This window comes from Crinia signifera, chromosome 19, assembly GCF_055691185.1.
Source record: "Crinia signifera chromosome 19, ASM5569118v1, whole genome shotgun sequence".
Classification (NCBI taxonomy): domain Eukaryota; kingdom Metazoa; phylum Chordata; class Amphibia; order Anura; family Myobatrachidae; genus Crinia; species Crinia signifera.
Window position 1 is genome coordinate 24,350,478 of NC_139226.1, and position 27,344 is coordinate 24,377,821.

Consider the following 27,344-nt stretch of genomic DNA (forward strand, 5'->3'; position numbering starts at 1 on the left):
ACAGGGTTGGAAGGTAGACAATGGGAAGGTGGACAGTCAAAAGGTTGACATGAGTTTTTCAGGTTTTTTTTTCTGCCCCGAATGTTGACACGTCAACATGGACACTGTCCAAATGAGGAAGTTAAAGTTTTCAAATGATCAATTACATTGATCTCTTATATGGGGTACACCCATGAAAGATGAGCAACCGACAAATTTAACAGTGCAGGAAATTATGCATCAATATAGATAAAAAAAAAAACTGCCGCAATACAAGTGTGCCAAATTAAATAATAATCTTCTAAAGGATCACCAGATAATTGGAAGTGTTGCTCCCAAAAGCAACTAAGAGTTAATTACTAACTGAGGTATGTTTCTAATGGGAGAGAGCGCAAAACCAATTGTGATTAAATTAAAAAGGTGTTTTATTAACCATAAATAAACAATAATAATACAATACAAAAGTTAATACTATATAAGAGCCATATATTTCATTGAACAAAAATCTTCCAGCTGAGCCACATGTATGCATAAATCCAGATCTTAAATGTATTACTTTTTTATATTAAAGGTGTTAATGCTTGAGATAAAAGTTCACAATGATAGTTACCATTCGTTACCTAATGTATATTTAAGGATCAGTCCCACTCCTCTAACGGTCTAATGTAGGGTACACACCACCACGACCCGCTCACGATGCAAATTGTGAGTGGGTCGTCAGTGTTTCTTCAGACCCGCTCACGATGATGCGGGGGGCACGACCCGCTCACGATGTGCACCGTGAGCGGGTCTGATCCAATGGTGACCCGCACCCGGCAGTATGGTCGTTATTCAGATCCTACCTGCAGCAGGTAGGATCTGAATAACGACCATCCGACCCGCGGGACCGCGCATCGGATCGGTATCGGTCCACACCAGGACAGAAAAGGGCCCAATCACCACACAATCTACATCCAATTGGTCGGAATTGGATCTATTGAGGGGATCGGGCCCTAGTCGTCCTGGTGTGTACCAGGCATAACAGATCCGACCACAATCTCAGGGAGTCCAAATGAAACTGAAAGAGTTCCCCCACTGCACCTCTATCAAGAGGGAGCCCTTGTGTTGGTGGGCTCTATCGCAGCTGTGGGTACAAAGGTGAGAATCGGCAGCAGAAATGGTAATGTGGTTTTAGTTTAACCGGACCTTTGTAAGTAATCTGCCCGGATTTAAGGGTCCGGATGGATACAAAAGTTCCTCAAGGTCTGCAAGTGGCAAGGCTGGAAGACTTTTTTTAACTAACAGAAGGGCTCCCTCTTGATAGAGGTACAGTGGGGGAACGCTTTCAATTAAATTTGGACTCCCTAAGCCAGGCATGTCCAAACTATGGCCCTCCAGCTGTTGTGAAACTACAAGTCCCATCATGCCTTGCCACAGCTTTTTGCTATTAGTGAATGCTAAAACTATGGCAAGGCATGCTGGGATGTGTAGGCTAACAACAGCTGGAGGGCCACAGTTTGGACATGCCTGCCCTAAGATCAAGAGTGGTGATCTCAAGCATTAACACCTTTTAATATAAAGGAATAAACGTAAGATGTGGATTTATGCATAAATGGGTCTCAGCTGGAAGATTTTTGTTCAATGAAATATATGGCTCTTATATAGTATTAACTATTGTATTTTATTATTGTTTATGGTTAATAATAAACCTTTTTTAATGTATCACAATTGGTTTTGCACTCTCTCCCATTAGAAACATCGATATTGTGCATACCTGCCTACTAATCCGCTGCATGATTGGTCTATGCAGGAGAACTCCTCCCCGCACCACAATCTGTGGACAGCGCATCTCCAGGATAGGTCGCATTTGCTGTGATTACACCTATTTTAAATAGACTTTTAAAGAAATACAGACTTAAAACAAAACACCGGGGTCTGCACACCTCTCTACTCATTGCTAATGGCAGCTCCAGTAAGTCCTTTAACCTTTCTTTTTTTTTGTTGCAATATCTCTGTGAGTGATGTGCAAAATATCCGCTAAAATTGCCGGCGCCGCTCACATTTGTTATATAAATTTCATTTATTTTTTTTGTAATAAAAAATTACATTTTCTATATAAGGTAACATTACAGGTCAGTGGGCGAGATTCTCCAAACTAAAAATGCAGTAAAAACCCAGTTTTTGGGGTTTTTACCGCATTTTCATATGCAGCGGGGGGTTACGCCAGTTGTATATGGCATAACCCCATGGAAGCCTATGGGCTTCCTTTCGTGTCCCCCGCCACCCCGCCCGCCCCCCAACGATCTGCGATGCCCTCCCTCACCTGTGTCCGGGCAGCCTCCTGCCGTGCTGCCCGGACCATTGATCTCCTCCTCCCTGCACAACTTCCGGGTGCAGGGAGGAGGAAAAGGAGCCCTCACACAGCCGGGTAAGGGTTCAGGGAGGGAGGGGGGACCCGCAGCACATCGCCGGCCATCACTTTTGCGTTAATAATCGTATATATTACTGCATATGCGATTATCAACACTGCGAGTGCCGGCCATGTGCTGCGGGGGTTATTAGAGAATCCCGCCCATTATGATGGAAAAATATATCCTTTCCTAAATTTTCACATCTATTTTGACAGTCACTTGGCACTCAAAGGGATAAAGATCAACATAGAAATAATCTTTTTGCACTACACTATTTGTATGTCCTTGGTGCATTTTCCACAAGTCAACCTTGGAGCCTGCCTTGGGCCACCCCCACACTGGCCGGAGGTACTCCCAGAGGTAGGAAAAGTATTTTCTGTATCACTTCACAGACTTCTCAAAGAGTTATAAGCATTCCTAACCCCCCCCCCCCCCCCACCCCCTTTTTTCCTTTTATGGTTGTTGCCCTTGCTATTCACACACACACAATTGTGTGTGGAGGCAGGGCCGGCGCTACCCACTCAGCAGAGGATGCAAAGCAGGTAGGTGCCGGGCAGGAGAGGCACTGTCCCTGCTGTGCATCCTCTGCTGTCCTCCGTGCCTGCCGGCTGCTGCTGCACCTGTCACTTCATCACAGGCAGCAGCGCCGGAGGCACAGAGATCCCTCCTGGCTCATTATCAGCTGGTCATCGCCAGGGGCAGAAAGGGGGCGGGGCTACATGGACGGAGGGGGCGTGGCTACATGGACCAGAAGGGGTGGAGCTACAAGGGAGCAAGACTGCCTGAAGACAACAGGAAACAGGACAGGATGAGCTGCCACCATTGTAAAGTGTGAGTGTACTAATGTCGGCAACTGGTGTGGGCACATGTGTAGGCAGCGCTACTAATGTCGGCAACTGGTGTGGGCACATGTGTAGGCAGCGCTGCTAATGTCGGCAACTGGTGTGGGCACGTATATAGGCAGCGCTGCTAATGTCGGCAACTGGTGTGGGCACGCATATAGGCAATGCTACTAATGTCAGCAGCTGATGTGGGCACGTGTATAGGCAGCGCTACTGACGTCGGCAACTGGTGTGGGCATGTGTATAGGCAGCACTACTAATGTCGGCAACTGGTGTGGGCACGTGTATTGGCAGCGCTACTAATGTCGGCAACTGGTGTGGGCACATCTATATGCAGCGCTACTAATGTCGGCAACTGGTGTGGGCACGTGTGTAGGAAGCGGTACTACTGTCGGCAACTGGTGTGAGCACATGTGTAGGCAGCACTACTAATATCGGCAACTGGTGTGGGTACGTGTGTAGGCAGCACTACTAATATCGGCAACTGGTGTGGGCACGTGTGTAGGCGAATAATATTGTGCTACTGTGTGGTGTAATTTGGAGTAGGAGTACTATTGTGTGGCCACACCCCTCCCTTTGTAAAGTTTGGGTGGGCGCAAATTTATAGTTTGCAGGAGGGCGCCGAACCCCCTAGCACCGGCCCTGCGTGGAGGGGAGAGGGGGGCCCACAAACCTTGTATTGTCCAGGGCCCCCCACAAACTTTAAACCGGCCCTGCTTCCTTTTGATCTGCGTGGCTCTCCCTCCACCAACCAAGACTACCAATGAGTGTTTTAGCTATCAGCATCTGCAGCCTGATGTCTTCCCGGTGGCACTTGTAAGTGATTATATTTCTATAAAAAAAGCGTATCAAAATGTCTCATAATATGAATTAAATATATAATGGCATTTCAATGTGTCCCCAAATGTTGGACTGTGATTATATTTTTAATACATATTGGATGGAATTAAGACTCTGGGTGCTGATGCTTGTTTTGTGCTTTGGAATTATTATACACACACACTAGATCAATAGACGCCAAATACCCCTTTCACATCACAGAAATAACATGGGTCGGACCCGGGTTGGTGACATGTTGACCCGGGTTGAGGTGCGGTGTGAACGCACCACACCAAAGGACCTGGGTCGACCAACCCAGCATTTCGACCCAAGTTATAAGAAAGGTTAAACCCAGTTTGCCCATTTTTTTGAGTATTAATCTTAATACGCTGGACTGGGTCGGACCCGGGTTTGCAATCCTGGGTCCAACCTGCGTTTGCGATGTCAGTCTCCACCAACATGCATGGCTCTGCCCATTTCTGGAAACCCCCCTTTGCCAATCCTGCATTTGCCCCTGAGATGGCTTCTGTTACAAGAAGATTATGCAGCGTATCCATGTCCTCTCCTTAAGTCACTGTAAGTGTCCTGGGATTTGTGTTGCAAGTCCTACAAGAAATACAAATTTAGAGTTACACCATACACACTATATTATACACAGACACACACGTATCAGCACACACACACACACATCATTGTGGCAACATTTCCCTTTTCATTTCTGTTGGTACTTGCTGAGCAGGGGCAAATAAGTATCTCACAGCAGATGCTCTCTTGGCGGGTCCTGGTATAGTCTATATTCCGCACCTTGCTGCACGATATCTTGGTTAAACCTTTTTTTTTATAGCACTTTTAATACTCTTCTTCATTAAATATAAACTCCTAAAGCTCAGACATTAATAGACTATGGGGCTAATTCAAGTTTGATCCCATGTGGGTCCTGCGATAACCGTGCAGAACAGCAAATGCCTCTATATGATTGACAGGCAGAGGCTCTGGCAGGGAGAGACAGGGGTGGCTGGCATTTCTGGGAATGGGCATATTACCCCCATTTTCTGGGAGTGGCCAGGCCAAGAACTTGCAAGCTGCCCTGCGACAGACAGTAGTAAGGTTACTAGGTTACAGGCACAAGGAGCATCACAACCGATGGGCACAGTGATCCTCTTAAACTGCAATGTAATGCAGGCAGGAGGTGGTATTCACCTGCATGTGCATTGTGAAGGATTGTGAGCAGCTTATCATAAACAATCTTTACTGAATTAGGCTCTATGCAGGGGCGCCAATTAACATTTTTTTCGGAGGGTGCTTTCTCCCCCCGACACCCCCCCCCCAGGACTCACCCGCGGCTTGCGTTGGGGATCCTGGCAGCACCGCAGCAACAGGGTCCCTGAGGAAGATGGGAACTAGCAGCGGCTAGTAGTTCCCATCCGCTGCAGGGACCCCCGCTAGTGGCGGCATATCCGCTGCTGGGACCTCGCTGCCGTGGGGGTCCCGGTGCACCCATGGTTTCAGCGCCTATGGCCCTATGGATGGTACATTAAATAAAAGTGTAAAGACCTGTATTGTGCTGATGGTGAGCATTGAAAACCAGGACATTTCCAGAAATAATATACCAACATGTACAATTATAAGAGAGGGGAGGAGCGGGTGATTTACTGCAGGGGTGGGGAACCTCCAGCCCGCGGGCCATAAACGGCCCTCGTAGGCACTTTCTGTGGGACGGGAGCATCCAGCAGCAGCAGCCGGCAGCAGTTAATCTGGGGCGTCCGGAGCATGGGACTAAAGGTACTGGCCCCTGGAAGGATTTAATCCATTTAAAATGGCCCGGGTAACAAAAAAGGTTCCCCACCTCTGATTTACTTGCATGATCTGTGGGCAGATTTTTAGACAAGAGGGGTTAGGACACAAAAGTGTCCTTAGAGGGTGCCTGAAAGGAGTAAGTTTTGCTGAAGCAGCGGTTTCAGAATTGGGAAGTCAAACCCAAATAAATAGAATTAAAAAAAAAGGGGAGGGTGAAACCGCGCTTATCTAAGAACATGCAACAGATATAGATAATAATATGCATGATTTATTAAAATATTGGTATTTTAAAAATCAATATAATCAATCATTGGATATTCCATAAAAATTAATGGTACCACAAAAAATAAGAGTAAAAAATGAGAGCATGGATAGTCACCCACAGCTTGGACGTGTAGTGTCCTGTGTCCGTTCCTATAGATCGCTTCCGTGTTAATGTCCCATTTAAAGAGGCCAATATGCAGAGTGGATTTATTCGGGAGAAATGCTTGTCTCCAACCCAGGGAGCGCCTGTTGTTTTATGGTGCTCTACCTGGTGTCCTTATTTTGTCCTTTATTTTCTGATCCACCAACACGTTTCGCTGTGAAGCTTTTTCAAGTCTTTTTCACCTTGAAAAAGCTTCCCAGCGAAACGTGTTGGTGGATCAGAGCCTGGACACCCTGCACTTGGACATTCAATCTGTCCATACCCTTTGTGACTGGACCAGCTTCCAAAACCATCCCTACAGCCAAAATCATCTGGACAATACAATATAAGGACACCAGGTAGAGCACCATAAAACAACAGGCGCTCCCTGGGTTGGAGACAAGCATTTCTCCCGAATAAATTCACTCTGCATATTGGCCTCTCTAAATGGGATATTAACACGGAAGCAATCTATAGGAACGGACACAGGACACCACACATCCATACTGTGGGTGACTATCCATGCTCTCATTATTTTTTACTCTTATTTTTTGTGGTACCATTAATTTTTATGGAATATCCAATGATTGATTATATCAATTTTTAAAATACCAATATTTTAATAAATCTTGCATATTATTATCTATACCTGTTGCATGTTCTTAGATAAGCACGGTTTCACCCTCCCCTTTTTTTTGGACAAATTAGTGTACAGAATATATAAAATTCTAGTTACCATGCTTCAAAAGTCAAAATCCTGCTCCGGACATTGCTGTCTCTGCCCAGTGGCTTCACAAGGGATGTGTGGGGGCAACAAAATGCTAGCTCCTGCTCAGTGACCAGTGCCTGGTGTTGCATTGTAACATTCCGTGCAGCAATCCACTCCTGTCAATTTGTAGGAGCCGACACTGCAACCACTGTAGTTGGGGGCAGCCTACATCTTCCGGACCACCGAAGTGATGAAAATGAGGGTTAGGGACCAGCGGCGGCTCCAGAGGAGGAATTGTGACACAGTCCAAAATTCAAATATGGGAGAAACCTCAGCTGCCAATAAATCCCGGCTGTCCAATATTTGGCAGCATTCATCGTAACTGTGACTCCCCTATTTGAAATTTGGACTGTGGTGCAGCCCACCTCTGGAGCAGCCACTGCTTGGGACATAAAGTCCTGCCCTTTTCTTGGAAGCCTCACCCCTTTTTGCAAAGGTCTCCCCTTTGATGATGCTGCTGCTGCTAAATTAACATATAAGATCATTGGTTATCTGGAAATACTCACCATATATATAGACTCTTGCGTAGCAGGAAACCTCTAGAACAGATAATAGACAGAGGAGTGTTACAGAACCGCACAAGTTGAGTATCCCTTATCCAAAATGCTCTGGATCGGAAGTGTTTTGAATAACGAATTATACCTTATTTCGGAGTATTTTTATATTTCCATGCGGTATCTTGAGGACGGGACCCAAGTGTTGTGAACACAAAAGGCATTTATGTTGTAAAAACACATGTTTGTCTAGCTAAGCCTGTTATACAATGTTACAAAACAATGTTTGTGTACTATCTCAGGCACTAATGTGAATGACAGTTACAGATCATGTCCCCAGTAGTGCCAGTTACAGATCATGTTCCCAGTAGAGCCAGTTACAAATCACATCCCCAGTAGTGCCAGTTACAGATCATGTCTCCAGTAGTGCCAGTTACAGATCACATCCCCAGTAGTGCCCGTTACAGATCATGTCCCCAGTAGTGCCAGTTACAGATCATGTTCCCAGTAGTGCCAGTTACAGATCACGTCCCCAGTAGTGCCAGCTATGGATCACGTCCCCAGTAGTGCCAGCTACGGATCACATCCCCATTAGTGCCAGTTACACATCATGTTCCCAGTAGTGCCAGTTACACATCATGTCCCCAGTAGTGCCAGTTACAGATCATGTCCCCAGTAGTGCTAGCTACAGATTACGTCCCCAATAGGGCCAGTTACATATCATGTCCCTAGTAGTGCCAGTTACATATATTGTCCCCAAATATTGGCGACATACCTCTGTTTTCAAAAACAAAGGCCATCGATGCCCCCTCCCCTTCCGCCAAAAGGCAGCAGACTGTCACTCAAATAGTTTGCACGAATGCAATTATTTTGCGGTTATTTAATCATTGTGTACAGCAGCAATATTTGAGTGATACGATGTCGCTGGCCACTGTGTAAAAAATATTAGCTTTGTATACATCGGAAGAAATGTAATAATTAAATAATACATCATTTAATTATTATACTCTTCTGCTGCTGCTGCTGCTGCTGTAAACTATTATATACTTCTTTTAGCCCAAGGCAAAATTCTGAAATGCAGTAAGCCTTGTGATATGATATCTTAAGATTCAATTCATGGTAATGTGCAAGAACTGATCACGGATGTACTGTATGCAGAAGACCTGCTTTAAAATCTGGTGATTTCATAGGATACATATACATATGGAGCGCCTCTCATTTATCGCTGGGAATCGCCATAATGCCCCTGCAGGTGATCGCCGGTCTAGAGGTGGTACATCTGACTGGGACGTGCAAGCGTCTCACACACATGTGCATCCCAGTCACTTGGTGGCGGGGAGTGGAAACTCTGCCCATATCTGCTTCAGGGAGATGGGCAGGGTTAGGGGTGCGGTGCGGGGAGGCGGTGGATAGCTCAGTCGGAACAGGGTGGTGGAGCATCTCGTGCACATGCGCCCCCTTCCGGCAGCTGGCATAGGCTGGCTATTCTATCGCCAGCTGAACAAGAGGCGCTCCACCTGTAGTACAATGGGGTCGCTCATAACTGTCATTTTTCAAACAGTCTTTAACCTGGCAGTTAGGAGCTGATTGTCTGCTGAGTTAGCACCTCCACTGTATCGCTTCATCAGGCTTAATACATCTGCCCCATTTAAAATGCAAATATATGGACACATTGGTACTTTACTCACCGTTATAGCCGCCTGTGCATTATAATGCCGAGTCTGTGGGACATCGTACTTGTTTGAGGTTTCTGTTGAGTAATTAGAAATAATTAAATGCATTTTTGAATTTATTATCTCTAGATTTTACCGTTTTATGCAGACGTGGAATTTTATTTTGAAAGCTGTTTGCCACGACTTTCAGCGGGTTTGGTATTAACAATTTCAATGGCACTCCCAAGAATTTTCTGGGTTAAGCTCCAGTGCGCAGACTGGCAAAACCACTCTTGGGAGTGTCACTGCCTGCGCTCCTTCCTGAGATCAGCGCTGCACTTAGCTTCAGCCACTGCCCGGCACCGCTTCCTTCCCTGTGTGTGGTGTGACATCACGCTGTACACAGCCGGGTTGCCATGGTGAGGCGCTGCCCGGCACCGGGAAATGCAATGTATTCTTTCCCCCAAAAAAATGACCAGTGGGGAGTGCTCCCTAAAAAAAAAACAATACTGAAGGGGTTAAAGGTCGACACTTATGGGATATAGGGGGTTATTCATTCCCTGCCTCTATTTCCGACGGAATAGAGGTGGGCGCCTATTTAATGCTGTCATTCCCAATAGCATTGAAGAGGCCACTCGACCGAATTGACCTGACGTTAAAAGCAGTCGGATCTGTTTTGCCGAGAAAGGCCGTGTACAGTCGAGATCACGGATGGTTTTTGCAGACACACCCCCTTTTTACCGATGGGCAGGTGGGACATTGAATCCCACCTGCCTATAAACGGGTGAGTGGGCTGAAAATGGGCCAGTACGTCCCAGTCCTGGGGACCTTCAGTGGTCGACCCAATATCCCATACCCTATAAAATAGCCCTTCGAGGTGGTACTCTACCTGGGATTCATTGAAAACTATAGTGAGGAATTGTTGGATTGTATTACTGAAGTGTGCGTGCTCTATATCACCTACAGATGGGGTCATTCTCTGTTGCCACCAGAGCGACATCTGCAGGATGGGGACGTGTGAGCATCATACACGCCCGCGCATCCATTGACTAGAATGGGGAGCACGAGCACCATTCTGGTGGATGGTGCAATCTGGCGGTTGGGTGTAGTCACAATGAGAACGGCCCATCTGTATTCCACAGGTTCTCAAAGTCGGCCCTCAGGACCCCACGCAGTACATGTTTTGCAGGTCTCCTCACAGAATCGTAGCACAGAATTAGCTCCACCTGTAGCTTTTTATAAATGAGTAATGAGTAAACCTGTGCACCTGCTGGGTGACCTGGAAAATGTGAACTGTGCAGGGTCCTGAGGACCGAGTTTGAGAACCACTGACCTATTCTGTTCTGTAATTCACCACTGATTTTAAATTACGGCCAAACCCGAATGATCCAAAGACATCCAAACTTTGAGGGACCGGGCTGATTTCGCTGACCACGCTGTCCCCCAAAGTTTGGATGTCTTTGGCTGAATCAAACCTGGTACTATCCAGAAACAAATTGCTCAGAGTTTGTAGTCCCATCCAAGCCATCTAATTGGGACTCCCTCATACAGCTCCCAGGATCAAACGCCGTGTGGACTCCATCATAAAGTGGGACTGCTGCGATTGTGGACAGTGCAGGTCATATACTAACCCTAACTTTATAATTTATAACACTGCTCTCCACTTAGTTCTTTCTTTATTGAGACTGACCATCTCCTAATTAGCAGCTGCTTTTAAGGTAGCAACACATGAGATAAGCGCTCTCTTGTTCTTGTACACAGTACTAAGAATAGTGGCATAGCTAGAAAAAATTTTTTCCCCCTGCCAAAAAATATTCTGGCGCCCCCCGGAAGGAGCGAGGCAATGGACTACGGGTGCCACTGGCTGAGCTGACAGGTGACCCAGGAAGCAGTGAGCGCTGAAGTGGTCCCGCCCTGTACATATCTAATGAGCGGGAACCCAGCGCAGTGCATATTTAATGAGGGTCCATGCCCCGTGCATATGTAGAGTGGGACCCACTTATTACATATGCACGGGGCGGGGACCCCCTCATTTAATATGCACTGCGCTGGGTTCCCGCTCATTAGATATGTACAGGGCGGGACCTGCTCAGCGCTCACTGCTGCCAGGGTCAACTGTCAGTTCAGCCAGCAGCGCCCACCACAGACCCAGCTGACGCCGCTCCCCCAAGCAGCCGCCGGGTCTGCCACATATGTAGCTACGCCACTGACTAAGAACTTTTTGTATCCATCTCATTGGAATGCCCATCGCCTTCCACGGCTCCCCATGCCCCTCTCCGCCCCCCAGCCTGCTGTGTTGGGTGCGTGCACCCAGCAAACAGAATGTATGCCGTGGATGCAAACACCCTGCATATGCCCACTAACAAAACATAGGTCCCCGTGTGAACAGACCTGAATAAGGTCCCATATCCAGTGATGTTAATGTGCACATCTCCCCCATTACCTGTCGGAAGGACACATCTCTTATACAGCAGGAAGGTAGCACTAACAATCAGCACAACTCCCAGGACTGTGCCACAGATGATTCCAGCGGTCCATCCAGCACTGAGCCCAGCAGAGCCTCCGCAGGCACCTGTGCAATACATGGATGTGGAAGTTCTTAAGGTGCTCATACACAGTGCGATCCTGATTTTGAGATGATGCGCACTCCCAATCAGCGCACCGCGTATGGGCACCTTCATAATATTATCACAGACCTATTGGTAAATAAGAGGAAGTGAGCAGCTACAGTACAAAATAAACATAAGACAAATTCTGTTCTGCCCACAAAATACTCCCTGCTGTGCTCTATGTCTTACTTGTCTATATAGCTTTGAATGCTGTTATATTTGAAATGCTAGAAATCGCACAGCGGACAATCATCGGTACACTGCATGTATATGGGCTGCAATGTGCGCGTGTCTTGCTACTTTTTCATTTGCACACCGTTTGCAAGGTGATTTACAGGAAGTCGGCATCTGGGGTGGAAACCGACCATTTAGTGGAAGTGCTACGAAAAACGCTGGCGTGCCAGAAAGAAATGACGGGAGTATATTGTATGAAATCGGGTCAAAAAATCGGTCGCATCGCAAACGACCAAATCGCATGCGATGCGACCAATTCGACCCGATTTTTAATTGTACAGCCAGCCTGATGGCTGATTACAAAGTTAAATGGCCCCCCAGACCAGATTTTTAATTGTATACCCACCCTGATGGGTAATTACTATGTCAAATGCCCCCCCATTTTTAACGCCACGCCATGATCAACGACAACCCGAAGCGTGGCGAGCGGCGGCGGTACGCGTCCTCCGACCTTTTCATACCCCCACTATCCACGTCGGCGTTCAGTTGATTTTATATAGTGTGGCGAGCGCAACAAGCCACTGAGCCCGAAGCGTGGCGAGCGCAGCATTACTTCACACGTGCTTGGGGGGGTGGGAGAGGGGGAAGCAGTGAGGGATAAGGAGATGAGGTGATGGTCAGAAAGAGGAAAAGTCAAGATAGTGTAGTCAGTAAGGGAACAAGAGCGGGAGAAGACGAGATCGAGGGAGTTTCCTTGGATGTGGGTGGGAGAGGTAGTCCACTGAGATAGGCCAAGAGAGGAGCAGAGAGAACGGAGTTTGGAGGTGCCAGGATCAGCGGGTTATCCAAGGGGATATTAAAGTCACCAAGAATGACAGAAGGTAGGTCAGAGAAGAGGAAGTGTGGATGCCAGGTGGCAAAGTTGTCAAGAAATTGGGAGATAGGGCCAGAGGGACGGTAGATTGCAGCGACACGGAGGTTGTAGGGGTAGTACAGATGGATGGAGTGAGACTCAAAGAAGGAGAAGAGGAGAGAGGGTTCAGGGTGAATGACACTGTAGGTGCAGGAGGCTGAGAGGAGAAAACCCACGCCGCCACCTTGGCGACCGTTAGGCCTGGGGGTGTGAGAGAAAGAGAGGCCACCGTGGGAGAGAGCAGCTGGAGAGACAGAATCAGAGGTGGAGAGCCAGATCTTAGTGATAGCAAGGAGGTGGAATGCACTAGAGATGAATAGGTCATGGATGGCAGGGAGTTTGTTGCAGATGGATCTGGCATTCCATAGGGCACAGGAAAGAGGGAGGGGAGGTAGGTTGTGTATATATGTGGATAAAGTTTTCGGGATTGCAGAAGTGAGAGGGGGGTCCTTGGGAGGGTGGGGGAGCGGGGGCGAGGGGTCAGGATAGGTATGGGATGGGAGGGGGAGGAGCGGTAGGAGAAAGTGAAGTTGAGAGATTAACAGCCATGAGGACCAGAGGTGAGGGCAGGGATTTGGGAAGACAGACAGCATCTGTAGTAGATTGCGAGGATATGGTAAATAACAGAGTAAGATAGCTTGGGATATGAAAGAGGAGAGAAGGTAACAGGCAACGAACAGCTGTCAGAGAGGAGACAAGTGGGTAAAATCAGGTTGATTAAGTAATCCAATTCCTCTGAGTCCGTGCTGCCAGACGCTTTTTCCTTCGCGAATACAGGCTGTGGGCCTGCTCCTGTCATCAGCCCGGTGGAAGCCCAATGGCCTCTACAGTTTCCAGTTGCAGTTAAGTGCTGGGAATTAGGGATGGCCATCGACCATCGATGATTCATGGCCGATTTTGAATACTTTTGCCATCGATGGGGAAGAACCAGATGGTTTCCCTCCATCGATGGATACAATGTTTTGCTTTTGTTTTCAAAGTGCCGGGACATGGAGCATGGCCCTGCCCCCCAACACCCATGAAGCCCCGCCCCCTGTGTTTTGATTGGCAGGCCATTCAGTCAAACACAATAAATGACCATTGATAGGTAAAAATATAGATGGTCATCCATTTCATAGTTTTGCACAATCAATGGCCAGTTGCAGAATTGCCATCAATGGCAACCATCGATGGCAATGGCTATGATGGCCATTCCTACTGGGAATCCGCTGCCCTGCACTGCGAGCCTGGCACCTGGATAGTTGTCCCTAGCAACGCAGACCTCTGTCCCCTTCTCCAGTGGAACATAATGTATAAAAGTAAAAGGAGGTGGTATGCGGCAACAAAATGGGAAGCAGGTGTGATGCATAGTGTGAGTTGGACATGACTGAGAAAGAGGAGGGGGTACATACTGTAGTTGATATAGAGAAGGAGGAGCTGGGAGGTATCTAGAGAGGGAGGAGAGGTGCTGGGCTGAGAAAGAGGGAGGAGAGGAACATAACTCTGATAGGGAGCAAGGGATGAAAGAAAAGAAGGAGGAGGTGCATGGTTGAGAGAGTGGGGGATGGGGAGGGAAGCAGAGTTACATTCCTGAGGGAGCATGGTTGAGGGAGAGGGGGAGGGAAGGAGAGGTACATGGCTGAGGGAGGGAAGGAGAGTTGCATGGTTGGGAGAGGGGGAGGAAAGGAGAAGTACTGTACATGACTGATTTTCAAACCATCCCCCTAAATGTAAAGTGTAGATCCGCCCCGGGCACAGGTGTGTCACTGAAAGTAATTGTCACATATGCTTATTTGCTGACATTCATTATAAGCTTACCAGCTGTAACAGTCACATACACAGAGGCAGTAGTAGTATGCTGTGTCGCCGGGTTCGTCACCACACAGGTATACCTCCCCTGCTTGTCTGTGGAAGCATTATGAATTACCAGTGTATTCTGCTTTATATTTAAATCTCTGTCTATGAATCTCCATCGGTAGTCGGGTGGTGGGACAGAGTCAGCAGAACATGATAATGAGATGTCCGAACCAGGATTCACAGATAATTCCCCAGTAATTTGTACGTTCTCTGGGCCATCTGCAATAACAAATATACCCCCTGTCACAACAGTAGGACAAATAATTCTGATGGTGAGACCAGCATCCTTATCAGCAGGAACACATAGATGTAAGCACAGAACAGTAACAGTTTTATACTACAGATACTTTGGAAATAAAATCTATCCATTCTGGATTTAGGGCAAACCAACTAATCATCGTGTACATCAGGAAGGGTTGGTCCATGCATGACACAAGCTTTGATCTAGGAAAGACATCTCTTTGTCAGTGTTGATGATGATGCTACAGTATTTAAGCCCGGCTCACTCTCGCTCCCAACACGGCAAACCTCTGGCAAACGTGTGATATGTTTAAACACACGGTGTCGGGGAAAGCCGAGAAGGAGAAAGGAAAGCCGGACAATCGGGCGCACCAATCTACTATATTTTATATAAAAATCAATAAAAATTCAATAAATGTGTAGCCTGCTGCTCCCAATTAAGGCTCCCTGATTCCTTAAAATCTCTACACTTGCACAAGAATATACCCTGAATATATCAAAGGAGCCCCCCAAACAGATCTGTGGAGACGGAACTCTCACCTAATAAGTGGAGCGCGGTGGATGCTGTGAATCGACCGACAGGAAAGGAGGTAGCTATACAAACGAACTGTGCACTTGTAATCCGTGTAGCGTCTGCCTTAAACTGAGTCTGAGCAGGCGGCTCCCTGACGCAGTCAGCCCACCTTGCTGCTGCGGTCAGGTTTGGATACTGAAGCCGGTCATTACACCCAAGGCTATCTGCTACCTCACCTTGTCAGGACAGCTCCCTCACCATCTAAACTCCTTGTCTAACCTATGACCGTTTGCCCACAGATATTGCTCCGTGTGTATCCCTCCAATACAACCTCCAATTAATACATGTGACTGTTTGCCCACAGTGATTGCTCCATGTGTAGCCCTCCAATTATAACCAAAATCTACTCCTCCAGATAAAAATCGGCCGATTTGGATTACTGTTGTATTCCGTTTTAAATTGGAAGCACAAACATCTCTATGGATTTGAGACTGTGAAGGCTTAAGCAGCCAATATTGGAGTATAACATATCTCAGGTTTTTGGAAACTGACCATTTGGCAAAATTGGCTTGTGACATCTGTCCCTGTCCCCCTGCCCCTCCTTTCCCCTCCCTATCTTATATTTTATATTTATAATTATATTAAATTGTAATACATCTGTATTTGTGTATTAACTGCTATTGATGTTTTTTGTATGTGATAATTTACATTAATACAAAATAATTTAAACCTGTGTCGCTTGCGCTCTCTAGTATTGACTATTTTTCTTGTGTTGATGATGATGCTGAAATTGATTTTCTCTTTCCACAGGATTATACTATACTATAACTTTCTGCATGGGATACATTTGCTGTATATCACACTGGTGATATTTGTGTATTTATACAGATGTGTCCTCTTACATTTTAACTCTTTAACGCAGCATTCAGGGGTCTTAGTAAATACCTGTGCGGGCATACTAAGATGCAAGAATCTCCATCATGCAATACACACCTTAACCATTGGGTGGTGAATGCTTCACTGATGAAAACTGCTAAAACAAAATTGTGCCTTGGATGGAGATCCTTTATAGATGGTCCAATCACTTACTGTACATTACTACTACATATCACATCCACCATGGCGTTTACCCAAAACCCCTGTGCTGTACTCAGCCCTAGGCTCTCTAGTTGCACTAGAACCATGGCGCTCACCTCTGCTTGTGTCCCTGGCTCCAGTGGGGTACATGTGGCCGTGCTGTCACCACGTGGTGACACCGGGGCATTGTGCTCTGGTTCCATGCAGGGTATGAGTGGCGTACCACCATGTGTGTTTGTGCCTGGTTAGCTTCTGACTGAAGGCCGGTGTTTGTGCAGCTGCGTACAATCAGGGCCGGCTGGAATCTATCGCCCTCTCTGGCGGGCGCCATCTTGTTGGTTTCCTCAGCCTCTCCTGCACGGCTCCGCCTCCATGTCAGATTGCATGACCTATCCCGGCGCAAGTCCACCTGTTAAGTACTGACTGCCCAGGCTAGTCCGGCAGTCAGTACAATGATGTCTATCCCGCAGCATCATTGCTCCTACCTAGCTCTGTAGTTATCCGCTACAACCCTGAGCTTTCGCCTGAAGATCTCCTGCTGGCCGTTCACTGCTCCTAATACCACCGGACTCTGCCTACCGCCAAAGTGGATCCAGCAAGGTCAGTCCTTCTAAGGGGTCTCACCTTGCTTCTATTCCCGACGGTTACTTCCACGGTTACCTCTGGCTGCAGCTACGACCATATTCAGCAAAGGACAAGTCTTCTTCATTTATTATTCCTTATCTCCAATCACCATTTGCTCATTCAAGCAATCCAATCTTCATTCAATCATCCAATCACCCAATCCTCAATCCAATCTTCATCCAACCATCCAATCCTCAATCCAATCTTCCAAACTTTCATCCAATCATCCAATCCTAATACCAATCATCCAATCTTCATCCAATCATCCAATCGTCAACTTCAGCTTCAATCCAAGCTTCAATCCTCAAGTATCCAATCAAATTCTTGTCTTGTCTCCATTCCTCAAATTATATTGCAATAGCCTTCAAGTACCAAGCTCCATCATCCTTTGCAATAACTTATTGGACAATTGACTTTATATTTGCATACCTGCCATATACCATTTGTACCATCAATATCACTGTCTTGCAATATCTTTATTAAATCAATTACATCTTATTTTCATTGTTTCACTCCATTCTGTCGTGGATGCAACCCCCATACGTTAAAGCACCCAGCTTACGTTACTCTGCAGTTGGTGCTACTAAGAACGTGACACTACAGTTGCAACAGGGCAGGGTTTTTACTTTGCTTTTTCACACAACAAAACATTTTCACAAGTGGTATTCTTATCTGTTACATATATACAGGGAATACATATGAATAGCCAGCAAACCAGAAGGTAGGTATACTTGCCTTCTTCCTGCCCTCCCCTACCCCTCCCTCTCCACAGCCTAACTCTAACTCTCTCCCACCCATGCAGTCTAACCCTCCCACTAGTGCCTATGAACCAGAAAGCCTGTTATGGGCACTTCACTGGATAGATTTGGAAGGAAACTTCATACAGTGGTAACATTGGGCCTCAGAAGACATTCTGCTGTGTTAGGGTCCCAGTTGGACCTCCCACTATGCTGGCCAGAACCTTGACCCAAGGAGCCTGTTCTGGGCCTGCCACTGGATTAATTTGTTAAAAAACTTAATAGAGTGTCAGCATTTTGTCTCCAAAGACATAGTAGGTGGTTGGGGTCCTGGTTGGACCTCCCATTGTTGAACGCTGGGCAGATCTTTGACTTTCTGGGCCTATCACTGGATGGATTTATAAGTAAACTAGAGGTGAGCACCGGCCCATTTCTGGGGTTTTGTGTTTGGCTCTGGATGTTCGTGTTCTGTATCAGGATTGGTTTTGCCAAAACCAGAAAAGAGGTGCAAGATTGAATTGTCCTTGGGCCGTCCCACCCACCCCTATGTTCTATAAACCAGACATGCATAGTTTAACAAACCAATAATTTCAGCAATAGGGATTGTTGTACCTGTGGCTGAAGTGATTGGCTTGTTTGGGCCCACACAAAAAAAGAAGCAATACATTTTTTTCATATTACTTATTTAACTGAGATCTGTATCCAGTCTGCTATTATACATTTATACTAGTCCTTTTCCTCATGCGCAGACTTTCCATACAACTTTTTTTTTTTCACTTCTACTGTTTGTTCTCGCCTCTTCCCCCAAATTATTGATGTAGGAGGGGCATATTGCATCATAATAGGACGTAGATGCATAAGGATTAATTTTGTTGCAATGTGTTTATTTGTATCTATTTCTTTATGAATATTCTCTTTGTTTTATTTATTTTTTCAATATATGTTGAAAATGAGAAAGGCAAAACAAAGTACGAGGAGTAATGAGTAGAGGGGATGAGTCAGTATTAATTTCAAAATGTAAAGTGTAGATCCGCCCTGGGTACAGGTGTGTCACTGAAAGTGATTGCCACAGATGCTCATTTGCTGACATTCATTATAAGCTTACCAGCTGTAACAGTCACATACACAGAGGCAGTAGCAGTACGCTGTGTCGCCTGGTTCGTCACCACACAGGTATACCTCCCCTGCTTGTCTGTGGAAGTATTATGAATTAGGAGGGTATTCTGCTTTATACCGAGATCTCTGCCCATGAATCTCCATCGGTAGTCGGGTGCTGGGACAGAGTCAGCAGAACACGATAATGAGATGTCCGAACCATAACTCACAGATAATTCCCCAGTTATTTGCACGTTCTCTGGGCCATCTGCAATAAGAAATATACCCTATGTCACAACAGTAGGACACACATTATGTCTGATGACGAGACCAGCATCCTTATCAGCAGGAACACATAGATATAAGCACAGAACAGTAACAGTTTTATACTAGTTACTTTGAAAATAAACCTATTCAATCTTGATTAATGGAACTCCAACAAATCTTCCTGTACATCAGGTAGGGTTGGTCCATGCATGACACAAGCTGTGATCTAGGAGATAACTCTCTTGGTCAGTATTGATGATGATGATGCAGAAATTGATTTTCTAGTTCAACTGGATTATACTATCCTAGAACCTTCTGCATGGCATATGTCTGCTACTGTATGTATCACACTGCTGATATTTATACAGATGTGTAATTTTACTTCTTTTCTCTGAGTGCAGCAATAATGTGTCTTAGTAAATACCTGTGCAGGTATACTAAGATGCAAGAATCCATGTCATGCAATACACAGCTTAACCACTGGGTGGTGAATGCTTTACTGATTATATCTACCGATACAATAGAGTACAGTACATTAAATGGAGACCATTGACAGGTGAGCCAATCACATACATTACTACTACAGTTGCAACAGGGCAGACCTCTCAATGGTGTATGCTGGTCATAACTTTGACCCAAGAAACCTGTACTGAGCTTGCCTCTGGATTGATATGGAAGAAAACTTCATAAAGTGGTAACTTTTGGTCTGTGAAGACATTCTAGCAGTGGCGTAACTACTGTAAGGCAGCCCCAGCTGCCGCTTGGGGGAGCAAACCACAGTAGGGTCTGTGTGGGCGCCGGCACCCACTTGACGCACTGATATGCTGCTGCCTGTCGCTCCCCACTGGCTGAGCACCGGAGGTGAGCCAGCCGCAGCGTGGGTGCGGCCATGGCAGAAATGACAAATCCCTCCACTGATTCAATTGACTGTACACAGAGCCGGCTATTGGCTACTGTGTACAGGATGGGCGGGCGGATGGACATGCTAGGGTGGTCTCTCTTCCTCTATCCTGCTTCAGCTTCTCTGTTATGGGGAAACACGCTGGAGAGGAGTCCGGGGGGGGGAGGCGTCACCACAATTTTTTGGCAGGGGGGAGCAAAATTTATAGTTACGCCACTGCATTCTAGGGTGTTGGATCTGCCATTGGTGTATGTTGCCCAGAACTTTGAAACAAGGAGCCTATTCTGGGCCTGCCACTGGTTTCATTTGGATAAAAACTTCACAGTAGAAGCATTTTGGCTCAAAAGACATACTAGGGGTTTAGGTCCTGGTTTGACCACACATTCGTGTACGCTGGGTAGTGCTTTGAGACTTGGAACTTGTTCTGGGCCTACCACTGGATGGATTTGGATGAACACTAGGGATGAGCACAGGGCCATTTTTCAAGTTTTGTGTTTTGGTTTTGGATCTGGATATTCTTTGTGTTTTGGATCTGGATTGGTTTTGCCAGAAAAGAGGTGCAAGATGACCCTCCCACCCTTATGTTCTATAGACAGGACATGCAGTTTAGCAAAGCAAACCATTTCAGCGACAGGGACTGCCACACCTGTGGCTGAAATTATTGGTTTGTTTGGGCCCACACAAAAATAGAAGAATTGATCTCCCCCTGCACAAACTGGCTCTACAGAGGCAAGATGTCATCATCATGCTCCGATTCCTTATGCCCAACAGTGTGTACATCCTCGTCTTCACACAATAACTTGGCCCACTGGAATCACAATCACAGCTCCGTCTGTACTTTATGGAGGTAGTTGTTGGTAAAGGTCTTCTTCATGGAATTTCTAATTCAGTTTCATGAACATCATCTTTTCCACATTTTCTGGAAGAAACCTCCTAAGCAGATCGTTGACCAGGTTCCTGGCTGTGCTAAAAACTCTTTCTGAGTACACAATGCAGGGTGGGTAACTTAAGTATAACAAAGCCAGTTTGTGCAGGGGTCTCCAAATTTAGTTTTTTTCCTGCATGTATATAAATGGACGGTACTTGTTTAGTTTCACGGCGGCAGATATCGCATGCTTTACATGTATTCTGCATCCCCTCGCAGGGCTCGCTGTACTTGCCACGGAATACAGGTAAAGTAATCCACGTCCCCTCGCGGGGCTCGCTACGCTCACCAAGCTTCGGGCTCGGTGGCTCGCTGTGCTCGCCACACTATATAAAATCGACTTTGTCCCATTGTGGATAGTGGGGTTATGAACAGGTACTGTAGTAAATCGCATCGGCCATCAAATGATATGCAATATCGCATGCAAATTGTATGCAAATTGCATAAGATTTATCTGCCGCCGTGAAACTAAACAAGTACCAAATGGACTTTCTGACATGCCTACTTGGATACTATCACTGATATTATCCTTCACAATTTCTTTAATGATAACAACATCCTGTGCAGTTACAGGAGATATGTCAGTAATTCTAGGCAGTTCCTTCAGTCTGGACTAGATGTAAAAATGTGTTGATGACTGCCCAGCATCTCTGTTTGTAAACTGTTGTGTTTTCCTTGCGGCCACAGTGGGCTGAGAAAATGAAGGAGGAGATGTTGCCATGCCACATTCCTCTTGAGCTGACAATTATCTCACCAGCAGGTATTTGCACCTCTACAGATTTGTGTCTGCCAGAAACAAAGATACCATGTAGGCTTTCAACCTAGGATCAAAGGCAGTGGCCAACAGATTGACCACACTTTGGGTTTTGTCCACAAGTCGGACATACTAAACAGAATTTTTCAGCTCCTCCTTCCCTTTCTCCAGCTGATTTAGTAAAAGCCTGAAGAGGGAAGAGAGAGGGAAGGAGAGGTACATGGCTGAGAGAGAGGGAAGGAGAGGTACATTTATTTATTCATTAATTTACAGTTTTTTATATTAAAGCAGATTCCAATATACTTTACAATTGCAGACAGTGATAGAACAAACTGAGTAACAACAGACAGAGTTGGAGGTAAGAGGGCCCTGCTGTAAGCTTACACAAGGACAGGCGCCAGCAATAGCATAGCAGTCCCACCAAGTTGCAAGTCCAGAAGAAAAGCTACAATATATAATACATATGTGCCTCAGAGGGCTATGTTGTTGGCACTTAAATATGATAGGCTTGCCTGAAGAGGTGAGTTTTCCGGGAACTCTTGAAATTTTGCAGGCTAGTGGAGAGTCTTATTGTGCTTGGAAGGGTATTCCATAGGGTTGGAGCAGCACAATGAAAGTCCTGTAAGAGTGAATGGGTCATCGGGGACAGCCAAGGCTTTTAGCCCTGGACTGGTGAAGCCTGGTGGTTCCCCTTTATTCCGGGTCCTCACTCCCCCAGTTACCCCATCCAGAACTGACGGCTGGGGGACCTTGCATAAAAACTTGCTGTTAGAGCCCGGTACTGGTTCCAAAACATGGGGGACCCCTACATTTTTTGTCCCCCATACCTTTGGAACCAGGAATGGTCCAAGAGCCTGGTGCTGGTTTCTTAAATAGAGGGGATCCCTATGATCCCCCCCATATTTGGAGAGCCAGGATTTGCAAAATGAGTCTGTGGCTGCTTATGTACGCCATTTTTTTAAAACTTTTACACATTTTTGGACAGAACCATGTACAGACCTGGTATATGTGTTTTTCGATTTTTGTTCATTTTAATTGTGTGATTTTTTTTTTAGATAGGTCAAAATGGGCAAATTTTACTGCAATTCGAATCTTATTATAAAACGTGCAAATTTGCCCATTTTTGTCCCAAAAAAAAATTGGACATTTCTAAAAATTGCACCCTATTACATTTCGCCCCATAAATCAATGAACTTACATGTAATAGTACATACAGTATAGTAGTTGAGGTTGAAAAAAGACTTTCGTCAATTAAGTTCACGCACCTTGGGAGACATACATTCTCTTTTCTCTATCCTGCACCCAGCTACCTACACAACTACAATTTCCCCCCCTAGTCCAAAATTCCTCAATTTTTTTTGACCAAACTCTTGTATGACACAATGTGAAATGCTTCTGCAAAGTTCAGGTAGACCACATCTACTGCATTGCCAATGTCTAGGCCAACTAATGTACAGTAGGTTAGTTTGACATGAACGGTTCCTTACAAACCCATGTTAGTTACTATTGATTGCCTTATTTATATCTAAACATTTCTGTATACCATCTCTTAGTATTCCCTCAAATAATTTCCCTATGACCGATGTTAAGCTCACCGGTCTATAATTTGCTGGTTCATCTATTTTCCCTTTTTTAAATATTGGTACTACATCCTGCAAGTCTCCATTCCCTTGGCCTCCCAAGTACTCACAGGATATGATCACTGTATTGCGAACACTGGTATGGTCACTGTCTGGATTCTCAGTACCGTATCTGTAGTCTCCTGTGTCTGGCCATTTTACACTGGCCTGTTCAGTGGGCTGGGAGGTAGATGCTGGGACTGTAGGCTTAATGATCCGCTCTGTGGATGGAGAAACATAGGGACAGGTAAGAGGTCACAAATAGACATTACCAGTCTTGTTGCTATAAATAAAAATACACAAACACAATGAATATGAATGAACTCTTAACTACATTTTAGCCATTCATATGATTGATCCTATCCCCGTAATGCGGAAAAAATCTTATGTGATCCCAAGCTGCATATTTGTCAGCAAAAACACATTGGCCCCATAGTAATGTTTCATGGACGGGGCCAGTTAGGTTACAGAGACCAGGCAGTTGGGAGCAATTACATTCAGTATGGTGACTCGGACAGTAAAAAATGTCACAGTGGTCCTGATTCAGAAATGGTGACAAAGCCTTTGTTCTACGGAACTGAGCAATTATCTGCAGATTGCGCATGTGCTAAATTTCCATTGCACATGCGTCGAAGTGCAGCTGTGCACCTGCACACAGTAAGGATGCCTATGCAAAGTGATTGACAGGAAGTGACCATTTGGGGTGTTAGCATGGGGTTAGTGGGGAGGGGTTGTAAAAATGCAGGCATGTCATGTTTAAAAATTGCTTAAATATAGAAATACTATTAAGCCTGCTCAAAGCAAATGCTTTGTAATGCTGGCCACACATCATACCAACTTTCCTCCAACCATCCAACTAGTTGGTTGGATGGAAGAAAAACCTGGTACTGGATAGGAGCAAATTTAGGCTGTTGGCGAGCAGAGCTTGCCACCCTTTATTAGAAGGAATAGATGGTGGCATGGATAGTCTAATTTGTGTTTTACAGTCCTTGCAGCTGCCACTGCAGTAACAGGCCACATGGTATGTTCCAACGGTCACATGGTCCAAAGCTACATCCAGACCCTTGGGTACTTCTGTAACTGCTACCATGGTTCCACACATAGACAATTTCAGAAAAGAGATGCAGCTCATTATTCATCATGGGTCTGCCTGGGTCAGTGATACCATGTTACTCACCATTCACAATCAGCCTCACAAAGGGCCAGATTCTCTAAGCTTCAAAAGTGATAAAATAGAGAGTGATAAACAGCCAGCCAATCAGCTCCTGTCTGACATTTTTCAAACACAGTCTGTGACATGGCAGGTAGGAGCTGATTGGCTGGCTGTTTATCACTCTCCATTTTATCACTTTTGAAGCTTAGAGAATCTGGCCCAGAGACTTGTTCTTGCCGATTCGATGTCTTGCAAAATATATGTAACTAAGATCTCTGACTGACCCTCTATTATGTTGGTTTTTCAAATCTTATTACTAATGCCCTTTGCTGTGCTGGGGGTAAATCCCCCTCCCTTGCAGCACCTGGGGGGCATTACTAGTTTGATTGAGCAGCTCTCACCACTGTTTTTAGCTGCCACTGCAGTAACAGGCCACATGGTATGTTCCAACGGTCACATGGTCCAAAGCTACATCCAAACCCTTAAGTACTTACTGTATGTAACTGCTACCATGGTTCCACACACAGTCAATTTCAGAAAAGAGACGCAGCTCATTACTCATCATGCGTCTGCCTGGGTCAGTGATACCATGTTACTCACCATACACAGTCAGCCTCACAGAGACTTCTTCGTGCCGATTCGATGTCTGTATAATCACTATATAATTACCAGTATCAGTTATACGGAGATCTGTGATCAGTAATGAGCCATTAGGGATAGGTCTGGCCCGAGAGATGTATAGACGCCCAGTAACTAGTGAGGTAGGATCAGGAGGAAGATGTGCGAGGATTTGATACTGATGATCAGCGTATGGTCCTTTATACCAAGCAAAATACTGAATCATCCCAGTGACCCCAGTAACACTCAGGGTGACAGATTCCCGGATCACCGGATACTGAGGGATCAGCTGAATGCTGACAATTCCACTGGTCAGATCCATCCACAGACTGAGGAGAACTGGAAGAGAAACATCATGACATCAATCTTCAGCCAATCTGACATTGTTATTGTGGGATGTGGTGGTATGACAAATACATCTGTAGCCCCTGAGGTGATGGTAGGAGACCCAACATAGATACATAATGTAGATGAAATTTGGAAATATACATATGGGTTGTACTGTAAAAAAAAACACTTACTTAGATATGTACATTAGTCGTTATTATAGAATCGGGTACACCCAAACTTTGTGGATCTATGGAGATCTGCAGATCGGACCTCCCCCTTTGCACCTGTGTGGTTTAAAATGTATAAGGGTACTTCTGTGTGATGTAACATGTATAAGGGTACTACTGTGTGGTGTAACATGTATAATGGTACTGTTGTGTGATGTAACATGAATAAGGGTACTACTGTGTGGTGTACCGGGATGAATGGACAATACTGTGCGGCATAATGAGTAATGTGCTGTTGTTGTGTATTTGTGTTGTGGTCCAGTCCGATAATCTTTTCCGTCAGTTCCAGACCAATAATCTGTGCAGATGTATCCTGTCCTATAACTTGTGCTATCGGTTCCAATCATATACTCACCAATATTGGTTCCAGTCTGACACATGTTACAGGATCTGTTACAGTGTAGCCCTGTACCTGTTACTATCGGCTCCAATCCAATACTTTCCATCAGTACCTGCTACTTTTACTTTCAATCCGATACTTTCCAACAGGGCCTGATTCAGACCTATTCTCTAGGTAGCCTAGCGAGCAGGTAAACGCCGCTAAATGCGCCACCCCCTTGTGCCAACATAATCCCCACTGGAGCATGCGAGTGGATGTGTATGGTGGTTGCTTACCATTGATTGATTTTTCCTCCCTTCCTGGATAAAAGTAAGTCTATATTTACTTTTATCCTGGACGGAGATGGACAAATGGGGGCGGGATTCACATTTGCAGCCTAGCAATAGGGTCTGAATCAGGCCAAAAGTAACAGCAGTTCTAAGTAAGCTATCCCATTGTGGTTACAGCTAGACATATATAGTACCCTCGCTGCTCTGTATGGTCCATGGTAATATGTGCTATAATATACATGTAATAATATAGTATAGATGTATCATTATATATGTGGCACCTTACCTGCTGTTACACAGACCCTCATTGTAGATGTCCGCTCAGTGTGTCTCCTGTTTATCATCTGTAGAATGAGGAATATGTGCCTAGTTATTTGGTAATAGAGCAGAGATGTCTTGTGTCACTGCACCAGCCATAGAACTTCCCATTCCTGTAACCTAGTGACACTGTCATATGACAGAAACTTATCCCAAACATAAATGAAGGTGCTCAACACCGTGTTACCACTGCCGGAGCGGTCACTTTCGTCTGGGCTCCACAGTCGCCACAGTCTGAACTTCGCTAGGCCACGCCCCTACGCGTTTCGTCACACGGCCTTCGTCAGAGGGCCCTACCAACACCCCACCACCTAAACCTAACCCCCCTGTCCCACATTCAGCATCTAAACCACTTCTGAGTGCTTAAAGCTACCCCCAGCCTAAAAGCTAATACCCCACCCCCCATGACTGGGCCCCTTGTTTTTAGTACCCTGGGCCCCCAGGAGCCTTAATCCAGGGGCACGTATGTGGTATAATATGTAATGGGCATTACGGTGTGTGGCACAATGTGTAATGGGCATTACAGTGTCTGGCACAATGTGTAATGGGCATTACAATATATGGCATAATGGCCCTTATTCTAGTTGAATCGGATGGATGCGTATTTCGGACAGGAACCAAGTGTTCTTAGCCCTGCCTATCGTACGGATCGCTCA

At 45.7% G+C, this 27,344-nt stretch overlaps 1 protein-coding gene across 1 annotated transcript; it reads right to left on the reverse strand.

The window, feature by feature from the left end:
• Window positions 1–2,862: 2,862 nt before the first annotated feature.
• On the reverse strand, window positions 2,863–26,710 carry LOC146042237 (cell adhesion molecule CEACAM8-like). The gene is made up of 9 exons (XM_083162158.1): window positions 26,657–26,710; window positions 25,187–25,543; window positions 23,505–23,654; window positions 18,978–19,235; window positions 14,642–14,899; window positions 11,592–11,720; window positions 9,185–9,246; window positions 7,509–7,541; window positions 2,863–4,636 (listed from the first exon to the last, which is right to left on the reverse strand). The coding sequence occupies exons 1-9, from the start codon at window positions 26,676–26,678 to the stop codon at window positions 4,571–4,573; spliced, it is 1,335 nt and encodes a 444-aa protein (XP_083018284.1). The 5' UTR covers window positions 26,679–26,710; the 3' UTR covers window positions 2,863–4,570.
• Between the last annotated feature and the right edge of the window lie 634 nt (window positions 26,711–27,344).